Raw genomic sequence first — 22,201 nt, forward strand, 5'->3', positions numbered from 1 at the left:
AGTCATGCAGTAGAGCAGTTGCTAGAGAATTCAACATTAGTGAATCAATGGTATGGAAGTGGAGGAAGCAAGAAGAATGAGTTGAGTAAAGTTTGACTTATCTGACTGTTTGACTTTGCTTAATGCACCTTATAATCTGGCGCACCTTATGGTCCAAAAAATCTGGTAACTTATCTTTCTTGTAGAAATGTGCTCCAAATAAAGAACTTTGTGTTGACAAGATTGTCAGTTAATCATTTACAAATCAATATTGTCTGTATGGACAACAATTTAAAAAGAAAAAAAAAAGAAAAAAAGTGAACATGTAAAGCTGCGGTGTTTAGCGATGTGATTGAAAAATTTGGCTAAAAGTTAGTCTAGAGCCCTGGCTGCGATCCTATTTTTTAATCTTTAAGTAGCAGTAATAGTTAATTAAACAACAATAATAATGTTAACAAAAAGATCAGGCCGATATTAATGGATTCATGGCATTTCTCAACAACAGTGCTCTGTTTGGTGGCAGATGGCTGCATAACATTTAGGACAGAACAATTTACAATTTATTGGTAAATTCACTTTATCAATAAAATGATAAAAATCATTTTATAAATAAAATGGTTACTAGTACATCTGAAACCAACAATAGCAATGATTATTTGACTAGTTCACTAATTTTATACACACACACACACACACACACACACACACACACACACACACACACACACACACACATCTAATAAGTGATATTGTTTCCATCCCAGCTGGAGAAGGAGCTGACCTATAAAAAGTTTGTGGCTTGGACTCATCCAGGCAAGATGCAAACATGTTACATTGATGTGAGGCTGCCTCGATTTACACTGGAGGAGACGTATGACCTGAACACAGTCCTGAGCAGCATGAGCATGGTGGACGTCTTTGATCACACAAAGTGTGACTTCTCTGGTGAGACATACGTTGCAGTTTGTTGGTGTTTATGAACAGAGTGTAGAGCAAAGATGCTCCAGCAGTGAAAGAGTTCTCCAAAAGACCATGGAGCTGCTTATTTCAGGAGATTGTTTGTCTTTGTGGTGGGGCGTGGTCTGCAGTGCCGTGCAGGGCGGGCGGACACACCTGCAGGGCATCCCTAATCACGCCCGCCGAGTTAAAAACACGGGGACTCAGGGGTTGGTGTGTGTTGCGGTGTGATGCAAATCAATAAAGATGGCTCAAAACACTGATCCCTGGACCCACCGTGCCTTATTCACACCACAGTCTTGTTTGCTGATCATACTACTGTGAGATTTTGAAAGCAGGATCTAAGCTTTGATGCTGGGTTTTGAATGGACTGGTGGACTTTTACATGACAGTCCTGATACTTTTAATACTGTAATACTGACAGACAGTCAGGGAGGTGTTCTGGTTCATCCTGCCTAAACCAGCTGTACTCTCTGATACTAATCACTAATGACAGGCTGTTAAAGTGACATTATGAAGGGTTTTTTTTTTCATGGTTATTTTGGAGATATTACACTTTGACAAAATAGTTGAGAGGAAGAAAGGCAGAGGATGAGTTGAATGGCATGCAGGAAATGGTCTGGAAACAGTCAAACCCCGGCTCCTGCAGCACCTTTGGTATTTTGGTTGTCACCTCAACCAGGTGATCTATATCATCACCTAGCCTTATTGTTGGGTTTATATTTTATTATTGTCATTTGTATTAAGAAATATTTAACCATATATGCTTAGAGGTGTATAATCGATTGTGTAGTGATAGGAGGTTTGATCCTTAATAGTCTGCAACGGCATTGTGTGCATTCCAGAGTGTTCTGGTTTTCACACCCACACTCTGGGAGCATGGGAGAGGTTGTACCTTGTCTTATTGCTTTATGGTAGGATAAACGTATCTATATCTGTTTTAGTCTAAGTGCCTTTTGTTTAGATGGACGGCTCTGGGGAGTCTTCCTGGGGTCACAGTTTGACCCCCACACACGGATACACGGATACACACACACACACACGGTATTCTTCGTTCACATGCATACCTATGTTATATGTTAATGACCCTATGCATATTCAAGTAACCTCAATAAAAGGAGTGCTATGGGGAACCTGGCTGAGAGTCTGATGGAGGTCAAGTGGGTGGAACGACACTTGGCTCCAGACAGGCCTCCCCGTGCACGGAAACATAAGAACTTTGCCTACTTGTGTCTTGTTCTTTGCTGTGTTGCAAATTGTCCTGAACGTTCCAGCGAGTAGGTTTATGCTATGAACCTATCATTAATTGGTCCTTCGAGCCGGATCCTTGGAATCGACATTCACCGAGGGGAAAAGAGACACGCCGAAAGACTGACGTCAGCCGGGACTTATAGAGGTCCTGCAGCAAAGCCCCGAGGCGTGAGAATTCGTCATCGGGCCGGTGGATTAGCCGTCTGTTTTTTCTCCTCGATGGATGACGATTGACGGGATTCGGGACTGATGCTATACGCAGTGAGCAACACCAAGTAAGTGTGTGAAAAATTTTAGCTGAGTTGTGAAGTCTTTATCACTGTGTGCGATAAAGCGTGTAGTCACTGTGTGCGACTATTCAAGTCTTTGCCACTGTGTGCGGCAAAGCACGCATCCTCTGTGTGAGGTTGCGTTGAAAGTCTTTGCCACTGTGTGCGGCAAAGCACGCATTCACTATGTGAGACTGAGTTGGAAGTCTTCATCACTGTGTGCGTTAAAGCGCGTGATCACTGTTATGTAAGTCTTTGCCACTGAGTGCGGCAAAGCGCGCAGCCACTGTGTGAGACTGCGTTGAGACAATGGGCCTAGTTTTTGTTGTTTGTGTGCGAAGATATTTTGTGTTGTTGTGAGTGTGTTTGTGTGAGTGGGTGCGAAGCAGAACACGCGGTCTGTGACGTCAGCTGTTGTTGTTATTATGGGTTCCCAAGCAACTAAGAGTGCGTCAGAGGGTGACGAGAAGTTTATGATGAAATTCGCTCCTGGAAGCACAAAGTATTTAGGACATTGGCGCAAGAAATATGGTTTTGAAGGTAAATTGGTTGTAGGACAATGTCAAATGTTAGTAGAGCAGTTGACAGTAAAGGCAGTTTGTGCAAAAGGGAAATTGAAACAGGAGAGAGAGTTACAACTGGCGTCTGCTAAACTGTGGTTAGAGCAGGCACAGAAAAGACAGGAGGCAGTGAATGCAAAGAGAGCAGCTTTGCAAGCATTAGCTGTGAAACCTGAAGATGAGACGGTGCAGTCTACTTCAGTGGTGCTGACGTTAAGAGACCAACAGCGTAGAGCAGCATTAGAGAGAGAGAGAGAGGTCAGAGAGGAGGAAGAAAAGCAGGAGCAGGAAAAGAGAGAGAGAGAGGAGGAGGATAGGGTGCGACAGGAGTTTGGGGAAGCCGCAGCACGATATTTAAGCCCTTATAACACTAGAGCCAAAACTAAAAGGGATGAGGCGAGTGCAGCTGGTATGCCTGTCTACCCTGTCCTAGATACCTTTCCTATGGTGGAGGTTGCAAATCCCCATTTTGGTGTTGAAGGTGACCAAAGCCGTGTTATTTGTGTTTACAGGCCATGGACTGAATCTGAATGTGCAGAAGCATGTAAAGGTTTAGGAGACCCGTTGACTAATGTTGATGAATTTATCGCCCGACATAAGCAACTCTGCTCCTCGTACCGCTTAAACGGTCAGGAAACAGAAGCCACTTTTAGGAAGTGTCTCACATATAACTGGGCTCGGGTGCGAGGCACCTACACAGGGAGGGATGGTAATACCGTCCTACCCTATGGCCATGAAAATTTAAGAGGCCAAGTTGATGGGGTCTATGAGCGCCTTAGAACTACCTTTAAAGCTTCTGTAGATTACAACAAAATTGCCCAATGTGTGCAGAAAGAAGGAGAGGATGTTCATGAATTCAGGGCGAGATTAGAGGAAGTTTTCAAAGTGCATAGCGGCCTTGAAGAGAGTGCGGAGAAGGCCAGCCCATATCAGCAGCAGTTAAAGCATGCTCTGATGAATGGCTTCCATCCACGCATTGCTGCTTTCATCAGAAAACAAAATGTTAATCAGAACACTGACGGGTCCGTTGAATGCATGAATTGGGCCCGCCATGCACAGGAAGTTATTAAAAATAAATATAAAAAGAAGTCACAAAGCTCTGAGGCTGCTGCCTTTTTAGCAGATGAAATCTTTTCCCAGGGACAGTTTAGACGGGAAAAAAATAGAGGCGGAGGTGAGAGGAGTAGAAGAAGTTGGGGCCCTAAAGAGAAGCGGGACAAGAGATTTGATAAATGCTATGCATGTGGGGAAAAGGGGCACCACGCAAGAGAGTGTCCTGATCGCATGCCTGAAGAGTATAAACGCCCTGATGCAAGAAACCCTTATTATAATAAATGACTAGCACCTGTTGACACTGCTAACACACATACATGTACAAATGATCCCCTAGTTTCCCGGAATTTACAACAGCCTGTGTTTCAGACTCTAGATTTAACTGAAGTATTGTTAAATCTGTCAGGGAAAGAAGTAAAACCAGTTCGCACGTTAACTGTGCAGGGTAAAACTGTTCAATTTCTGTGTGATTCAGGTGCAGATAAAACTGTTTTAAAAGATCATGTGTCAGGAGTTGACCCTTCAAGTGGCACAATTTATGTGAAGTCTGCAAATGGTCAGTTAAATCAGCATAGAATCTCTAAACCAGTGTGGATTAGAGATCCTACCACAGGAGAGGCAGCTCAGGGTCCAGTTGTAATGTGCCCAACTTGTCCGGTGAACCTCTTGGGAAGAGATATGATGATGAAACTTGGAATTTCAATAATTCCAACATCCATTGGGATGATAGCTGCAGGGAAAGGAGAAACTGCTGAGACAATGGTTCATCAGGACAGTGGGGATTTGCATTATTACTGGACACTTGACCTGTCGGCCTCCAGACCGGATCAAATAAACTGTAAACTGTTAGCTGCAGCTGAGGAAATGTTGACAACCAGCCACGACACACAGCCACCAGAAGACTTGCATGTCACACTGAGATTTAAGACCACGCTTGGGCCTGATGAGGCCTACACAGATAAAGTGCTGAAATTAGGGCCACAGAGAATCACCATAAAAGCAATATATACTGATGGTGAAACCATGGCTGGATGTAGTGTGATCCTTTCTGAAGCTGCACAACAACTCTTTACAGGGCAGACACCACACGTTTCACTGACAAAGAGTGACACAGCTGAGTGGTCAGACTTAGCATCTTTGGTGAGACAGGGGGAGAGTGTTGGAATGTGGCAGCAAGCTGGAGGGGGTTGGGAGACAGACATGCAGCACAGCATCTTTCGTAAAAAGCTGGGATGGGTTACACATACTACACCACAAACACACTTGAAGGGGGGTGAGAATGACACAACAGAATGATTTGTTGTAGATGTCAGAGATCACCCGGAGCTTAAACAGGTCCCAGAGAAGCTCTGGTCTACTGGGAAGACTGATGTGGGGTTAATGACCACAGCGAGTCCAGTAGTAATAAAGCCCAAAACGTCTTTTAGGCCAAGAGTGAAACAATATCCCTTGAAGCCTGATGCAGTGGAAGGCATTAAACCAGTAATAGAGGATATGATTAAAGCAGGGATACTAGTTGAAGCTCCACAAGCAGTATGTAACACACCCATCTTCCCAGTTAGAAAGGCTGATTCACAGTCGTGGCGCATGATTCAAGACTTGAGAGCTGTAAATCAGGCAGTGGAGAGTATAGCTCCATGTGTCCCCGACCCCCACACCTTGTTAAATCAGCTCAAATCAGACAAGACACACTTCACTGTGGTAGATTTAAGTAATGCTTTCTTTTCCATACCAGTGCATGAGAATTCACAGGGTTGGTTTGGTTTTACTTATCAAGGCAAAAAATACACATACACCAGATTGCCGCAAGGTTTTTGTGATAGTCCTACAATTTTCACACAGAATATTACAAATTGTCTGTCTGATTTTGTAATTCCATCACATTCACAGATGTTGGTATATGTCGATGACATTTTAATTGCATCCAATTCAGAGAAGAATTGTAGAGACGTCTCATTGGCATTGCTAACTCACTTAGCTGAAACAGGTAACAAGGCCTCACTTTCAAAGTTACAGTGGGTAAAGACAGAAGTGAAATTTTTAGGACATCTGCTTAGTGCAGCAGGGAAGAGCATACATCCAGAGAGGAAAACAGCTATTTTGGCAGCACCTAGGCCAGAGACAAAGAAACACATGATGCAATTTCTAGGGTTGCTAAATTTCTGTCGATTGTGGATGCCCCATTATGCTGAAGTTGCGCAGCCATTACTAGATATGATGTACAGTAAACCTTTGGCTATGTCAGAAAGTTTGAGTTGGACCCCTGAGGGGGAGCAAGCTCTGTGCATGCTGAAACAGATGCTGACAGGAGCATCAGTTCTAGGACTTCCAGATTATAACAAGCCTTTTGTTCAAACTGTTGACTGTAAAGGGCATTTTATGACGTCCATGTTGGCGCAAAAATGTGGAGGTAGAATGAAGCCAGTAGCTTATTATTCTAAGAGGCTGGATTCAGTGGCTTGTGCCTTACCTCATTGTGTGCGATCTGTGTGTGCAGCTGCTGAAGCCGTAAAGTGTTCAGGTGAAATTGTTTTGTTTCACCCTTTGACCCTGCTAGTTCCACATGAGGTGGATGTTTTATTGCTGCAGACTAAAATGACATTTTTGTCACCTGCAAGACACATATCTTTAATGTCACTGTTGCTCTCCCAGCCACACATAACTATTAAGTGGTGTACAACTTTGAATCCCTCTACACTGTTACCCACAGAGGAAGAGGGTACACCACATGTGTGTCGTGAGGATGTGGAAACACAGTGTAAACCTAGAAGTGATTTAACAGACATACCACTCACTGAGGGCAAAGTTTGGTTTGTTGATGGTTCAAGTTTCAAAACGGCAGAGGGAAAGACTAAAACAGGCTTTGCTGTTGTGGATGATGTGCAGGTCATCCGTGCTGGGCAGTTATTGCATTCCATGTCTGCCCAAGCAGCTGAGATAGTGGCTCTGACGGAAGCCTGTAAAGCAGCTGAGGGGCAGGCAGTGACTATATATACAGACAGTCAATATGCTTATGCTACACTTCATTTCTTTGCCGCTCAGTGGTCAAGACGAGGCATGACAACATCAACAGGGAAACCTGTGGAGCATGCAACACTTTTACAGGACCTGTTGAAAGCAGTCTTACTGCCCAGTAAAGTTGCAATTTGTAAATGTGCAGCACACACACGTGGCACTGACCCCATTGTACTAGGCAATGCCTTTGCAGATAAAATTGCAAAGGAAGCGGCCCTGGGAACACATGGGGTTCATATTCTGGCGTCTCAAGAGCAAACTATGCCCATTACACACGATGTGTTAGCAGACATGCAGTCACACTCACCTTCAGCTGAGAAGCAGCTATGGCTCACTAAAGGAGCGAGCCTGAGAGGTGATGTCTATTATCTTTGTGATAAGCCTATATTGCCTAAGAACTTATATAGGACTGCTGCAATTTTGAGCCATGGGCTCTGCCATGTCTCCACAGCCGGGATGGTGGCAGCAGTCGAGCAGCAGTTTTTCACACTGGGATTCAATGCTTATTCAAAACATTTCTGCAAAGCATGTTTAATATGTTGTAAACATAATGCTCAGGGGAACCTCAGACCTAGAAGAGGAAGGTTTCCCAGACCCAGCTACCCATTTGAAGTAATCCATATGGATTTCATTGAGTTGTCTAACTGTAACACCTACAAGTATTGCCTGGTAATTGTGTGCCCGTTCTCAAAGTGGGTTGAAATTGTCCCCACTAAGAGAGCAGATGCTATTTCAGTGGCCAAGGCAATATGCAAAAATGTGATCCCAGAGCATGGGATCCCCCAGACTGTATACAGTGACAATGGTCCTCATTTTGTGAATGAAGTAATTGAGAAAATGTCACAACATCTGGGGATAACACTGAAAAACCACTGCTCATACCACCCACAAAGTGCGGGGCTGGTTGAAAGGACTAATGGCACAGTAAAGCTGAGACTCAGGAAAACAATGGAGGAAACAGGCAGAACATGGGTAGACTGCATTGAGCTGGTGAAAATGTATATGAGAATTACGCCGACTGATAATGGTCTAACGCCTTTTGAAATAATATATGGCAGGCCATTTAGAGTTCCAGTGTTTTGTAATGATAATGATAAAGCAGAAGAAGAAAACACACTAGCAGACTGGATGATTAAAATGTTGAAAAGCAAAGAAGTCATGAGTGCAAATAATCTGCCAGATGATTCTGTTTCTGTACAGGAAGAACGTCTGAAGCCAGGAGACTGGGTGCTGATAAAGGTCATAAAGAGAAAGTGCTGGTCGACGCCACGGTGGGACGGACCGTACCAGGCTCTGCTGACAACACCAACAGCTGTGAAAATCGCAGAACGACCTACCTGGATACACCAAAGCCACTGCAAAAAGGTGACACACATCCAGGCCAGCTCGGAGTAAGTGGCAGGAAGACCGGGTACAAAGGGGAGGGAAAGCCTCCAGGGCCCCTCGTCTCAATCCGGTGAAGAAACCAACTGAGCCACAGGTACTCATCAGAATGGCTGGAAAAGTGTTGTCTACCCTGCTGGGTGTAATGGCTTTGATGTCGTCATGGTCAGCAGTGGAGACCTTGTATGTCCAAGGAAACCACACCCAATACCCTCATGGCTATTCTACAAACTTTTGGTGGCAGTTTATGAATACGACTGCTCACTTGAACAATAGGACGGACTGCTATGTGTGTGCTCATATGCCGTTATCCGCATATACATCTGGATTGTGGCCGTACAGCATAACAGAGGACAGAAGTTGGTGTCTGTTAGGCTTAGCAACTCATCCTGGCAACAGAGTCCTCTGGTCCAAGGCCAACTACAGTACACCTCTGAACATCACCTGGAGTAAGTCGCCACTTCTGAACGTGAATTGTTCTGGACAAACTGACTTATTGGCCTGGCCTCAAGTGTCAGACCCGCTGCCAGACATAATATTGCTGAACAAGCTGAACGCAGCTCAACTACCGTTGTGTGTGATGAACAATGGAACACTGTCAGTGGGGGAGCTGCCGCTTCACTTATGTGGATACATATACACCTACTGCCCTCCAGAGAATGAGAGCAGGTGTATGAAATGTTTGACCAGTGCGAAGTGTGCTGAGAACTTGACATTGAGGAGGACGGAATGCAAGTTCAACCTGGCTTACAGAATACCAGTAAAAACAAAGAGCCAAAAGTGGACAGGCTGTGCAAGGACAGTGCCGAGCAGTAAAGGAACAAGAGTGTTGGCTGATTGGTACTTCCTGTGTGGACATAAAGCCTATCTATCACTCCCTGAGGGATGGGGAGGATTATGTGCCTTGGTGAAGTTATCGGATCATGTCTTCTTCATGGACAGAGTTGAACATCACCCTAGCAACCGACGGAAGCGTGAGGTGGATATAGCCTCACCAAACTCTTTTGGAGTAACAGTAGACACTGGAGTGCCGCGGGAATTCCGCATTTGGGGTGGAGGAGCTAAGTTCTTCCAAAGTCTGATCCCAAACATCGGAGTTGCAGAGGTGCGGGATCACGTGGAGATCAACCGGTATGCCCTACTGCGACACATTAATCTCACTAAGAAGCTGGGGACAGCTTTAGCGGAGGAGCAAAAGGCCATCAGAACGATGGTTCTGCAGAACAGGCTGACCCTGGACTTGATAACAGCATCACAAGGAGGAGTGTGTAAGCTTATTGGAGAAACCTGTTGTACATTTATCCCGGATGGATACACGACTGGAGGAGACATCTATGAAGCACTGCAGAACTTAACTGCTCTGCAGAAATATGTGGCGGACCACACATCAGGAGGAGACGCGTCCCAAGGCTGGATAGCCTGGTTGACATCTGGACCATGGTGGAATATGTTCTTAAAGTTTTTGACTCCCATTCTCACATTGTTGACATTGCTTTGCCTGTTTACAGGTTGCATTTTGCCATGTGTAAGATCGATGGTGAATAAAATGATTGCTAACACTTTTACCAACTACATACTGTTGCAGCAGAGTGACATGGATGCTAAGGCTAATGTGTGTGTATGAATGAAGCCTGCACTGAAAATGGTGACAAGTGGTGTAGAGCTGAAGAGATATATATACACCATATAGCCTTATAAAATGACAATACAGGGTGGAGATGTTGGGTTTATATTTTATTATTGTCATTTGTATTAAGAAATATTTAACCATATATGCTTAGAGGTGTATAATCGATTGTGTAGTGATAGGAGGTTTGATCCTTAATAGTCTGCAACGGCATTGTGTGCATTCCAGAGTGTTCTGGTTTTCACACCCACACTCTGGGAGCATGGGAGAGGTTGTACCTTGTCTTATTGCTTTATGGTAGGATAAACGTATCTATATCTGTTTTAGTCTAAGTGCCTTTTGTTTAGATGGACGGCTCTGGGGAGTCTTCCTGGGGTCACAGTTTGACCCCCACACACGGATACACGGATACACACACACACACACGGTATTCTTCGTTCACATGCATACCTATGTTATATGTTAATGACCCTATGCATATTCAAGTAACCTCAATAAAAGGAGTGCTATGGGGAACCTGGCTGAGAGTCTGATGGAGGTCAAGTGGGTGGAACGACACTTGGCTCCAGACAGGCCTCCCCGTGCACGGAAACATAAGAACTTTGCCTACTTGTGTCTTGTTCTTTGCTGTGTTGCAAATTGTCCTGAACGTTCCAGCGAGTAGGTTTATGCTATGAACCTATCACTTATCAGATTTTAATTTGAAAAAAAATCCTCTCAGATAAAAAATGAAAATGCAGCATTATGTTCTCCTTTCACTTCTCTGTCACAGGCATGTCTGGGCACAAAGATCTGGTACTTTCAAAAGTCATCCACAAGGCTTTTGTGAAGGTCCACGAGAAGGCAACTGAGGCTACTTTTGAAGCTATAGGTGGGTGTGAGCTTCAGTCGGGCAAGATAAGACGGGGCAATTTAAGATACTTCATCGCAGACCACCCCTTCCTCTTCTTCATCAGACATAACCCCACCATGAACATCCTGTTTGCTGGTCGGTTCTGCTGCCCTGTGTGAGCTCTGTGTCCTTTAGAGCAGCTCAGTACCAGAAGTCTTTAGTGTTTAGTTGGAGAACCTTTCAAAATCACTGCACAACAGCGCTGTATTCATATTAATATACAGCTCTCTACTATCAGTTTTTTCTATGTTTTGTATCTCATATTTTGTATTTTTCTATTTTCAAAACTTTCTCATCTTTAAATGTTATCTGTTCAGATGTTTATACCATACTCTTCTAATGTCCCATCTTCTGATCAGAAATTTATCAAAGACTGTTTAGTGGCTGAAATGAGACAAACTGCATGATGTATAATTTACATTTGATCTTAATTTCTCATTGACTTCACACTGGCCGGTTCGGGACAATCAGCACATACAATGCTCAGTTCTGCACTAGATGGTGACCAGGAGATGGTATCTGTCCATTCTTATCTCATTGTGGCAGGTTGTGAATTTCAGTATACAGTAATTAGGCCTCAATATATAGAAGTCATGAACACAAATAACTGATCATGATGGAGCTGTGTCATGTCTGATATTGACATGGCTTTATACCAGCTCTGAATCAATAATGTGTCACGTTAAACTCTCTCCTTGTCTCTTCCTTGCTTCCTTTGTACAGTTTTTAGGCTTAGAACTTTCCTTTTTGCTAAAGCATATAGTTAGGGCTGGATCAGGTGACCTTGAATCCTCCCTTAGTTATGCTGCAGTACATGTAGGCTGCGGGGGGGGGATTCCCATGATGTATTTAGAATTTCTTCTTCAGTCACCTTTCTCACTCACTATGTGTTAACAGACCTCTCTGCATTCAAACATACTTGTTATTAATTAAATAAATTATTTTTTTCTTAAATGGTCCATTTTCTCATTTTAACAACTCATTTATTTCTATGTTCTATTGTGAAGAAAATGTGGGTTTATGACATTTGCACGTCATTGCAGAGAGTGATGAAGAAAATGACTGGGTTAACTGGATTCAGTTCAGTTCATTTTTATTTCAAACATTTCAAACGTGTGCCTTCACAATCATTACCAAATATCATTCCATTATTTGTTTGAAAAGGAGTGGGCAGAAGTATTCACTTATTTGTTCCTACCCCCTCAATGGATTCCGTTGATGAGGATGACTAGGCCATTATTACGCATGGAAGAGTTTAGCAGAAATGTTCATGAGGTTGGCGTGAAACCTCTGTCCAATAAACGTCCATCTTTACTGTCTCAGAGGTTAGAATAAGATTCTCCATCAACGTCAGGCTTCAGCTCCTCCACAAAGAGAAGAAGTGTAAAGAGGCGAATGGGGCATTATGAGGAAAATCCAAGCCCAAGTTCAGGTCTCAGCTCTTTAATAAGCAGTAATACCAACAACAGTTACAGCCTCAGAGTCACAAACTGCTTCGCTTTTTGTTTGCCATCACTGGATTTCACTAATTTAGTGAATTTATTAGTCTAGTTTTTAGTCCAATCATCATTCTTTAAACTCACAAAAATCTCCTTTACTGTTTACTGTTTGTCACAAACATGCCTGATCAGCGACGTTTGCACCAGGTATGACTCTCATGAGGTAAATATTGGATTAGCTCTTGGACATTGGCAGTTTCCTGTGTATCCTTCCCCAATAAATCCTGACCATCAAACATTTTATTTCCTACATTGTTTAAAAGACTGATTTGTAGTTGGAAATTTCTTTCTTTAAAGGAAAACATCAAAATAAAAACAAGCTGACATTACTGGAAAAAATGCAGTGAGGTTCTCATAAAATTCAGAATGACTTTTAATTATTCTAATTTTTCTTCTGATAAATATTCTTGACTTACCAGCACTCTTATGTCTGTTTTTATGTCTGTCTGACTGAAAGATTTATTGTAAAACGGGCTGATTGAATTCTGATATCTGGCTGATTTGTTATACATCTTAAAAAGCTTTCTGGTGTATCAGCATTGTTATCAGATACAGTTTGTCAGCTCAATATAATACTTTCTATAGGTTCTCTGTCATGTGATGCTGACTTTTTTTCTTCTTTATGCATTAGAAATAGCCAACATCTGCTGATTTACTCCTCAACCTCTCTCTTCATAAAAGGTCTGTATAAATGTTCTCTAACTAGGCTAAGAACTCTCTCCACCCAACATGTCCCATATACTTGTGCAGGTGTGAGAGGACAGTTTGTTTGTACTACAAATGGCAGGGAGAAAAACTTGCTTTCCACCTGGAGTCGTTCTGTGGTGAAGGTCATTCTGCACATGCAGCCTGCTCCATTCTCTTGACAGTTTATCTTGTGGTCTGTTACGACACAACTCTTTTCAAATGTCCTACATTCCTCATCAGTTTAGGTCTTTATGCTGCTCATTTGCCAGCTCTACTCGCAAGTAATCCACTAGATCCCCTTTTTGGACTGTTCTAGTTGTCACACACACACAAACATAAACACAAACAAACAAAGACACGTACAAAAAAAAACAACTTATAAACACTTTTCTTCTGATCACTCTATCAATATTATATCAGTAATTGTAAAATACTGTAGTAAGTATTGTATTTTGTTTGTAAAAAGTAGGATCAGTCAGATTCTCTGTCCTGCCAGGTTGCCCCCGAAGATGCGGCAATTGATCCTGAAAACATCCTCCCCATCCACAGTACCTTTGGCGCCCTCTCCTGGGAGATAAAACACTATCCTACAAGCAAAAGTCAGAGTGAATTCATGACGATGTTTATGTGAAGCTTAGTTTGGATCTTCTTTTGCTGCTGGTTCAGTCAATATTGTTTGGAGAGAGATCAAACTAACAGCTTTAGAATCAGCGCAAAAAGGGCGTAAACACAAAGCACGGACCCGCCGAAACATCAGAATCAGCGAGCTGTCGGCTTTCAGCCCCGACCGTGTCCGTGCCGTCGGGTAAGAAAGGCGACATTTCACTGATTCTGATCGGCAGGTCCGCGCATCGTGTTTACGTCTTTGTGCAGAAGCCGTGTACCTGCTCTCATTTACTGTTTTAAATGTTTGGTGGTTGTCAAACTTTCGTGACGTTTCACCTGAGATTTTGGAATTTTGGGTAAAATACATTTATATAAAAAAAATCGATTCAGGATTTTAATGAATCGATATCACGTTATCCAAGCCAGAATCGATTTTAATCGATGAATCGATTATTAAAACCCAGCCCTAATTCAATAGGCCCACCCCAAGGTGAGCAATAACTAACCTAGAGCTTTGTTTTTATTTGACATCTTTAGAAAAAGAAACCTGAGAATATATTTCAGACTGCACTATCTGTGCCTGTAGTAAAACCAGCTCTCAGCTACCTTCTGGTCTTTTATTACTGCTTTCTTCCTTATAGACTTTGTTCGCATTTTACTCTCATTCATCACTGGCCTGCCTCCTTCAAATGAAAAAAAAAAAATAAGTAATTATCTCTATGATAGATAGATTCTCAGAACATAATGATAGAGCATGTTGTGAGACTTCAGGTATCAGGTATGAGGAAACGGTTCTTGATTTGCTGGATTTATATCTGATTATTCTGATTTCTTCTCCAGCTTGTCCTTTGTCCTTTCCCCTGTACTTCCTAGGTTAATCATTTACATTTATTATTTTTAGTTACTTGTTTAATTTAGCTGGTTCTCTTTCATGTTCTGGTTGTCTAGGTCTCCTCTGTGTGTCCTCCCCTGTGTTCCCTTTGTGTAGTCAGTCATGTTAGTTTCTCTCTCACTCTATCTTTGTCTCACTCTCACACTCTGAAAGATTTGGCTGGGTACTGTAAACTACAGTACGTGAAGTGCCAGACATTGTCATAGTCATTCTCTAATATCATTTGTGAGCTCTGAGTAAAGCTTTGATGTCATTGGCAACTGATAGTACAATTACATCAATGTACTTGCGCCCTCATATGCATACTCAAGTAGTTACACTGTGAGACAAACCACCTCATGCCTGTGAACTACCTGTGGAAACCAAAAAAAGATTCTTTGGTAATTTTGGCATGGCAAATATACAGAGGCAAAAGGAAAAACTAAATAACTATTCAAGAATTAAACATCTTGTTTTAGTTATGAGTGTATATTATTTAGGAACAAGTGTATCCATGAGAGCAACAACTGATGTTTCAGTCAGCTAGTTTCTCAAGAGGGAGAGGAACAGTTGGGTTTTCTGCATTACAGAATTGTCAGTTGTGATGTGTTACATAGTTAACTGTATGTATCATCAGGAGGATTGCAAATCAATTAAAAATTAAGAATTTGTCATTACAAAACAGCTCGTTAAACTTTGTAATTTGTATTTGAGCCACTAAATGATTTTTCAGAAGAAGTGTTTGTGGAGTTTCCAGCTGTTCAGTTAGCCTGTTTAATTACAGTGGACATGGCAGGATTTCCCCTCTCCATCATTAAAACTTTCATTATTAACATACTAAAAGTTTCTTACATCACAGGTTAGTCGAGGAGGTTATTAAGAGACAACTTATCTGTTACACTGATAAATGAGAGTGCTTGTCTGCTTACTAAGCTCTAAACATTGGGGGGGTCAAGATCTCTTTCTAAATAAATAAATAAATCAGGGTAAATTCCCAGATGATTAAACATGCAACTATTTTGCAGGTAATACCTGAAACGAGTGAAGAAAGTCAACAGCCTATTTATGCAAGATAAGTCATAATTTTATTGTGTGGGGTGTATTTTGGTTGGGTCTGATTGTAAAGGATGAATCTAAACAGGCATGAGTGAAGCTTTGTGATAAAACACTGTTTGAGATGAAAGGCGATAGATTGCTTTGGATTTTCAGATTTCAAGGACTGCCTGCCTGCCTTGCTCTGACTGAACACCACTAAATTGTAGTGCATACAGTACAATAAAGTTTTAAATGTTTGGATTGTTAATCTAAATATTACATTATGTGTCTGTTTGTTTGACAGTAGACAAAAAGAAGAAAAATCTTAATTAAGCTTGCTCTGTTGCACAATGTAATGGGCAGTCAGCTGCTGTTAGTGATACTGAAGAGTAAGAAGCATAGTAGTAAATACATTAAGAGTGATCTACACAATGCTCCAAAGTCGCACGTCAGGAGTGTTTCACTTTTTCAGTTTTCAAGCGCTCCAGAGAGGTCACGAGCATTCTCCCTTTTTAGATGACATAACTGAGTGGTTATGCATGTCTAACACAAAAAGTCAAAATTGGACAAAAGGATAATCCATCCATCCATTTATGGACACGTCTGCTGAGAAGATGATGTCTTACGATATTATATGATACGTGATTACTCTTAAATTGATTTCAAGAAGTGATTTTTTTAACTATATTTCCTACCTTCCCAATTACAAATATTTACAAACTCATTTGAAAAAAAAGTGTCAATGCTTTGTGAAATCTAAATAAAACAGAATGCAAATCAGGCAACTCTTATTTAAATAGGAAAATTGATAGTCTGTCCCAGTAATAATGATTATGGGCAGAACTTTGTGCTGTCAGAAACTGAATTTGTATAAGTTAAATTCAAATTTGAATTGTTCAGATTGAATCTGAATTGTAACTTGAATAAATGCTTTTTAGAACTGAATTTGAATAAGCCTAATTTGAAGTTCAATGTATTGGTTTGAAAATTATCGTCACTAAATTGAAATTGAATTTTATATTTTGAAAATGAATTCATTTGCTTTAAAACTTTATTTTATCCTTTAAAAATGTAGCTCTTGAATAATTTCAGTTTCACTTCTCACCATTCAGTTTCAGTTCCTAAGTTCAGTTTTTTGGGATGTACATCCAGTTCCGGTTCCAGAGTAATCGAATAGAACTACGTTTTAGCGAGGTGTACAGAAGGCATTGATTAGATGCCTGAACCACCTCTGTTATAATTTGGCGTGGACAGAGACACCACACATGAAGACACAGTGGTGGGAGTCACCGCACCGAGTGCTCCGATTACACTAGACATTCGGTTTTCTTGATGCACATACATGCACACAGATGTACATAAAAAAAAAAAATCAGGTCCATGTGAAAGGGAAATATTTGTATGTATTTTTAAGCCCAGGACTGGTAAATGTGTTGTTTGAGTGCTGCAGTTTGTTTTTGGTGCTCTAAAGTTCAGAGTTGTTCAGTATTACTGCTCTGTTACTTTCATGTAAGAAAAAACGAAAGAAAGAAATCAAAAGGAGAAGTGTTTCAGAAGGATAACCAATGTGAAGTGTTTTTGTAAACCACAGGCTTTAGTTGAATTTTCTGTTCTGATAAATGACATGATGCAGCAGCCTTTCTTCTCAGTCATGGAGGGCAGAGAAAGAGAGTGCTTCATTTCTTGATCCTCGGTAAAACAGATTTTCCATAATGTTTAATGCTTTTCTTTATTGTAGAGACAGTATGAAAAAGTATTTCAGACACAGTTATCAATTTAAGTATTCATCACTTTACAACAACTTTTCTTACAGTATTTTTAGCCTGAATAACTGTTGTGATCATATTCTATGTTTTCATTTTCCCATAGCTGCTTATCTCGTGGCCTCACCTTCACCTTCTGCAGGTCAGTCTGTTCTAACCTGTCATACTTACATTTTTTTCAGTTTAAAGGCTTTTTTGCAATATAGTTCATATTGTCTTTTTCCACATAGGTCAGATCAGATTAGCTGGATCTGGGTCCACTCGGTGCTCTGGAAGAGTTGAAATCTATAACTCTTTACGTCACTCCTGGGGAACAGTCTGTGATGATGGCTGGTGGGACTTAAAAGATGCTGAGGTGGTCTGTAGAGAGTTGGGCTGTGGGATAGCGCTGCAGACCCAGTGGTCTAATCATTTTGATCAAGGTAGAGTAAATGCCTTCCGCAGTAATGTGGGCTGTTCAGGAAGTGAAACTTCTCTAGATAATTGTTTTTACGCCACCCCACTTAGTTACAATTACTGTAACCATGGTCAGGATGCTGGCGTCGTCTGTTCAGGTAAGAAACTTTTGCATGAAGTATATGGTTTTATCACTTCATAATAACTTTTTTTTTGTGTACTAATCAATACTTAGATTCTGGTTTCTTTTTATTCCATCATATTTTACTTTCCCAGTTATGAAAAGATGTTCAAATGTCTTGTTTTACTACACTTTGTCTTCTGAACATGTCTGCAGTTTAGTGCATATTTAACTAGATAACATCTCATTTGGATCATTGAAATATATTATTTTAACCAATTAAGTTTCTTAGTTAAACATTTTTTAAACAGTGTTGTCCAGTAAAAAAAAATGAAAATACATATCTTTAAAGGCAATTTCATCTAATTCAATTTTGGGCACACAGCAACTTCCACTTCAGAGAGAATTAAACACACCAAATTTAATGATGTTACTATGAAGGCCTGTAAATAACTCCTCATTTAAATGCCACTTAAAGACTGATTTAAAGACTTCTTCTTCAAAAAAAATCATCATCATTTCATCCCAAAGATCCTAAAAATATGTGGTGTTAAAATTGGACATCCCCCCCCAATTGTCCAGAGAGAAACCAAGTAGTAGCAGTGTATTGGAGAAGAGAAGGAGGCAGTACAGATTATTGTGGTATTCAGGGGTGAGCACACCTCCCTCATGTTTCTCTATGTATACATCAGAAGTTGGAGGTAGTGTAACCAGCACTAACAGTCCTGCACATAACTGCCAGCAGACACTAAATCAGATATAGCATGAAAAGAAAGAAGTGGGCTGGTAGTCAGCTGCAGAGTGGTTTTCAAATAGGACTCCTTAAATAAGATTTGCCATCTGGATGTATAAAATGGTATCAGCTAAGCTATCAGCCAGTACAACAGGCACTAAGATTATCTGATCTTAACTTGACTGTGTCCTGTCTTATGTAAAACTACATCATTTTTTAGAAACCCTCCCAGAGCCCACCATCTCCTTGTACAGTAATGAGGTCACCTGGGGTCAGGGCATCAGCATCACTTGCTCAGTCTCAGATAAGTTCTCAGGTGGAACTTTTATCCTCCAGAAGACTTCAGGCTCATTCAACCGGAGTCAAACATCCTCTACGAGCTCTATTACATTCAATCTTCATAATGTGAACTTCGATCATGATGGACTGTACCAGTGTCAGTACATGAAAACAAGCCGAAGGTTCAACTCTTCCTCTGTCAGACTCACTGTTACTGGTAAGAAGAAAATCCACTTTGCCAAGTTCTTTGTTTCATTCTCTTCTTTCAATAATAGAATCAGTAACCTGGTGAGATAATGCTTTCATATGTTGATATTTTTTCAGTGAGTTTTCCAAAACCCAGTATCTCCATTTGCCCTGTTGGTGAGGTGACCTGGGGTCAGACTGTTGAAATCACATGTTCAGTCTCAACTCAGGTTTTAGGTGGATCGTTCACTCTGAGTCAAATTCAGGGTTCATTCACGAGGAGCCAAACCTCCAACACAAACTCTGCTACCTTCAATATTCCTAACGTGGACTTTGATAACGAGGGATTGTACCAGTGTCAGTATAAGAAAAGAGGCTCACGTCGTGAATTTAGCTCCCCATTAAGTGATTCGGTCAGACTCTCTGTTACTGGTAAGAAAAACAAATCATTTTTATCATAGATCCTTTGGTTTTGTTAAACTGTAACAAAGTTATTGAAAGAGTTTTTCAATCGTAGTTTTAAACATATTTAATTGTTGTATATAATAACAATGTATTAAAGGCTGAATCTGTAACTCTATAGTTTTTATTAACTTTGTTTATCTTCCATTTTCACTAAATGCTCTCAATGCTCCCACTGTAGCAAGGAGCAAGCAGACAGCATTAGAAGTTAGTTTTTGAAGACTGTGGAGCGTTTAGCAACAAAAGAATCAAATCTGAAGTTTGCAAAGATCTAAAAGAGTGAATTGTTCACTCTTTCATTCATCAAATCACAAGAAACATAACAAAAAATGTTAATGCTGCACCATAACTGCTGAATGTGTAAACAAGAAACTAAGTGTTGTTTGATTCTGCTCCCTTCTTAATCCTGGTACCTTTTATTCCCCAGTGAGACTGCAGACACCCAGCATCTCCCTGACCTCTCCTAGTGCAGGTCTGGTCTGGGGTCCTGAAGGTGCAGAGATCACCAGGGGTTACGGTTTTGTCCTCACCTGCTCTGTTAACTCCAGATTTTCCAGTGGACGTTTCTTTCTCATCTTCTCTGACTCCAACATCACAGACAGCAAGCCAGCAGTCAACAACTCAGCCTCCTTTAGTTTCCCTGTAGCTGAGTATGAACACCAAGGCAACTACAGCTGTGTGTATGAAGTCACAGTGTCCACACGGACATTCAGTTCTACTGCAACAGCACCCATTACTGTCATCATTAAATGTAAGTATAGTATTAAATTTATGTGGGTGCTCCAGCTCCCTCTAACAGTCCAAATATATGCATGTATACTACATACATATACTACTGTAAATTCATCTAATGACCTGTCTGTAGTGTGTCTTGATAGGAAATAGTAAGTGCCAATAATTCATGTAGAGCCACTTTCTATCTTGCATATTTGACAAAAACCTTTTCTCTCTTAGTTCCTTGGATGCTAATGGTCTCAACTGTAGTTCGTGTGGTCCTGTTGCTCCTGCTGGTCTTATTGGTGGTCTTACTGGTGCTCAGGAGAAGGAGACAAACACAGCAGGCCCACATCCACACCACAGGTCAGTGCTCACCAGAACAAGCAATATATTAGATAAAACAGCAGCTTTGTTTTGATCATTACGTCCAGAAAAATCTCCTTTGCTGTGTTTCAGTGACTCTAAAAACCTGTAATGAAGAAGATGACGTCAGTGATAAGAAGAGAGGATCTATATGAATGTTGAGACAGTGAACATGTATTGTGATGAATTATTATTGCTGTTGCATTTTAGCCAGTCATAAATACGGAGGAAAAAAACAAACATTTGAACCTATTACAGATTACACATTTGGAATTTTTGTCTCATAATACTGCCTGATAAACTTCAGTGAATATAGTCCAATATTATGTAGCACAATATAGTACGTTTGGTAACTGATTTTTTTGTGTCTGTAAAATGACAGTGAAATGTGTTATTTGTAATTGTGTGATACTTTAACCCAGGTGTGTCAAGTCCATAAAGAGTCACATGGGGAAATAAAAATCACATCAATGGCATATGTAGTCTGTCAGCATGCTTTCATTTCATTAAAAAATTAGATGCCTTGTGCATCATTTCCAGTCTACTCTAAATGAAACCAAAATCAACAGAAGGATTTTAGCAAGTAAGTCAAATAATATCACAGCCTTGTTGCAGATAAGGCTCTCATATAACAAACTCATATCAACCTGCGTTTAGAGCCTGAATTTGTGATCTACTGCCCGTATAAACAAGTACATCATGATGTAAAAGAAAGTTTAGTTTTGTTCTTTCACATATAGCTACAGGTTTTAGCTAGCCCGTGACAACTTGAAAATAATGTATGTAAGATACTTTCTTTTTTTAAAGTAAAGATTTTTTTGTCATGTAATTTACCTGAATTATACACACTAAGCCCTCTGGTATGCAGTACGGTATAAATAGAAAAAGGAAAAAATAAACTAGTTGCACATAATGAAGGAAACTTGCCTTTATAGTTCCATCACTTTGGCACCGTTGTTAAGAATCATAGCTCACTGTTGTTGAGCTTCCTCTTCAGTTTAGCAACTTTGTGAGCAGATTACAACTGTTTCAAGTCAAACTGCCACAGTTGCTATACCCTCTATAAAATGTCAGTGTAGATGAGTTGGTGAAATTATAGTTCAAAATTGTTTTTAGTTAAAAGGAATTTCTCTTTTAGCACATAAACACAGTGTGGTGAGAAGTATAAGGACGTTGAAAAGATGGTTCAGAAAGCTGCATTTGGTCAGATAGACAACAAACTCAAAAAAGTTAGCTTGATTTGTACAAAATGAAATTGCTTAGTGTTAACTTTTGTGTTGGACGCTGTTAGTTTGTTAGGTGTGGAGATGATGTAGAGGTTCACCTGTATGTTTATACTCTATCTATCTATACCACCTGGGAACTAGCTTTGGAAACCCAAACGTTTCTTTCATTTTAAAAATATAACGAGAGAAATAAAGTAAAGTTAACTCACTGTAATTGGTTTTAACCATTTTAACATATTTTTTTTTTAAACACAAAGATTAGCAGTAATAC

The 22,201-nt window shown here is 40.7% G+C and overlaps 1 protein-coding gene across 1 annotated transcript in view; it reads left to right on the top strand.

Annotated features, from left to right (window-relative positions):
* The window catches only part of LOC109200720 (uncharacterized), a 35,497-nt gene extending 14,317 nt beyond the window's left edge, over positions 1 to 21,180 (top strand). The window contains exons 8-16 of the mRNA XM_025905045.1: positions 744 to 924; positions 10,867 to 10,965; positions 17,554 to 17,589; positions 17,678 to 18,001; positions 18,918 to 19,193; positions 19,301 to 19,594; positions 20,052 to 20,375; positions 20,579 to 20,704; positions 20,798 to 21,180. Of these exons, the coding sequence (XP_025760830.1) occupies positions 744 to 924; positions 10,867 to 10,965; positions 17,554 to 17,589; positions 17,678 to 18,001; positions 18,918 to 19,193; positions 19,301 to 19,594; positions 20,052 to 20,375; positions 20,579 to 20,704; positions 20,798 to 20,859 (1,722 nt within the window). The 3' untranslated portion in view covers positions 20,860 to 21,180. The remainder of the gene's footprint in view (positions 1 to 743; positions 925 to 10,866; positions 10,966 to 17,553; positions 17,590 to 17,677; positions 18,002 to 18,917; positions 19,194 to 19,300; positions 19,595 to 20,051; positions 20,376 to 20,578; positions 20,705 to 20,797) is intronic.
* Positions 21,181 to 22,201: the final 1,021 nt, after the last annotated feature.

This window comes from Oreochromis niloticus, unplaced genomic scaffold (assembly GCF_001858045.2).
Source record: "Oreochromis niloticus isolate F11D_XX unplaced genomic scaffold, O_niloticus_UMD_NMBU tig00008269_pilon, whole genome shotgun sequence".
NCBI lineage: Eukaryota > Metazoa > Chordata > Actinopteri > Cichliformes > Cichlidae > Oreochromis > Oreochromis niloticus.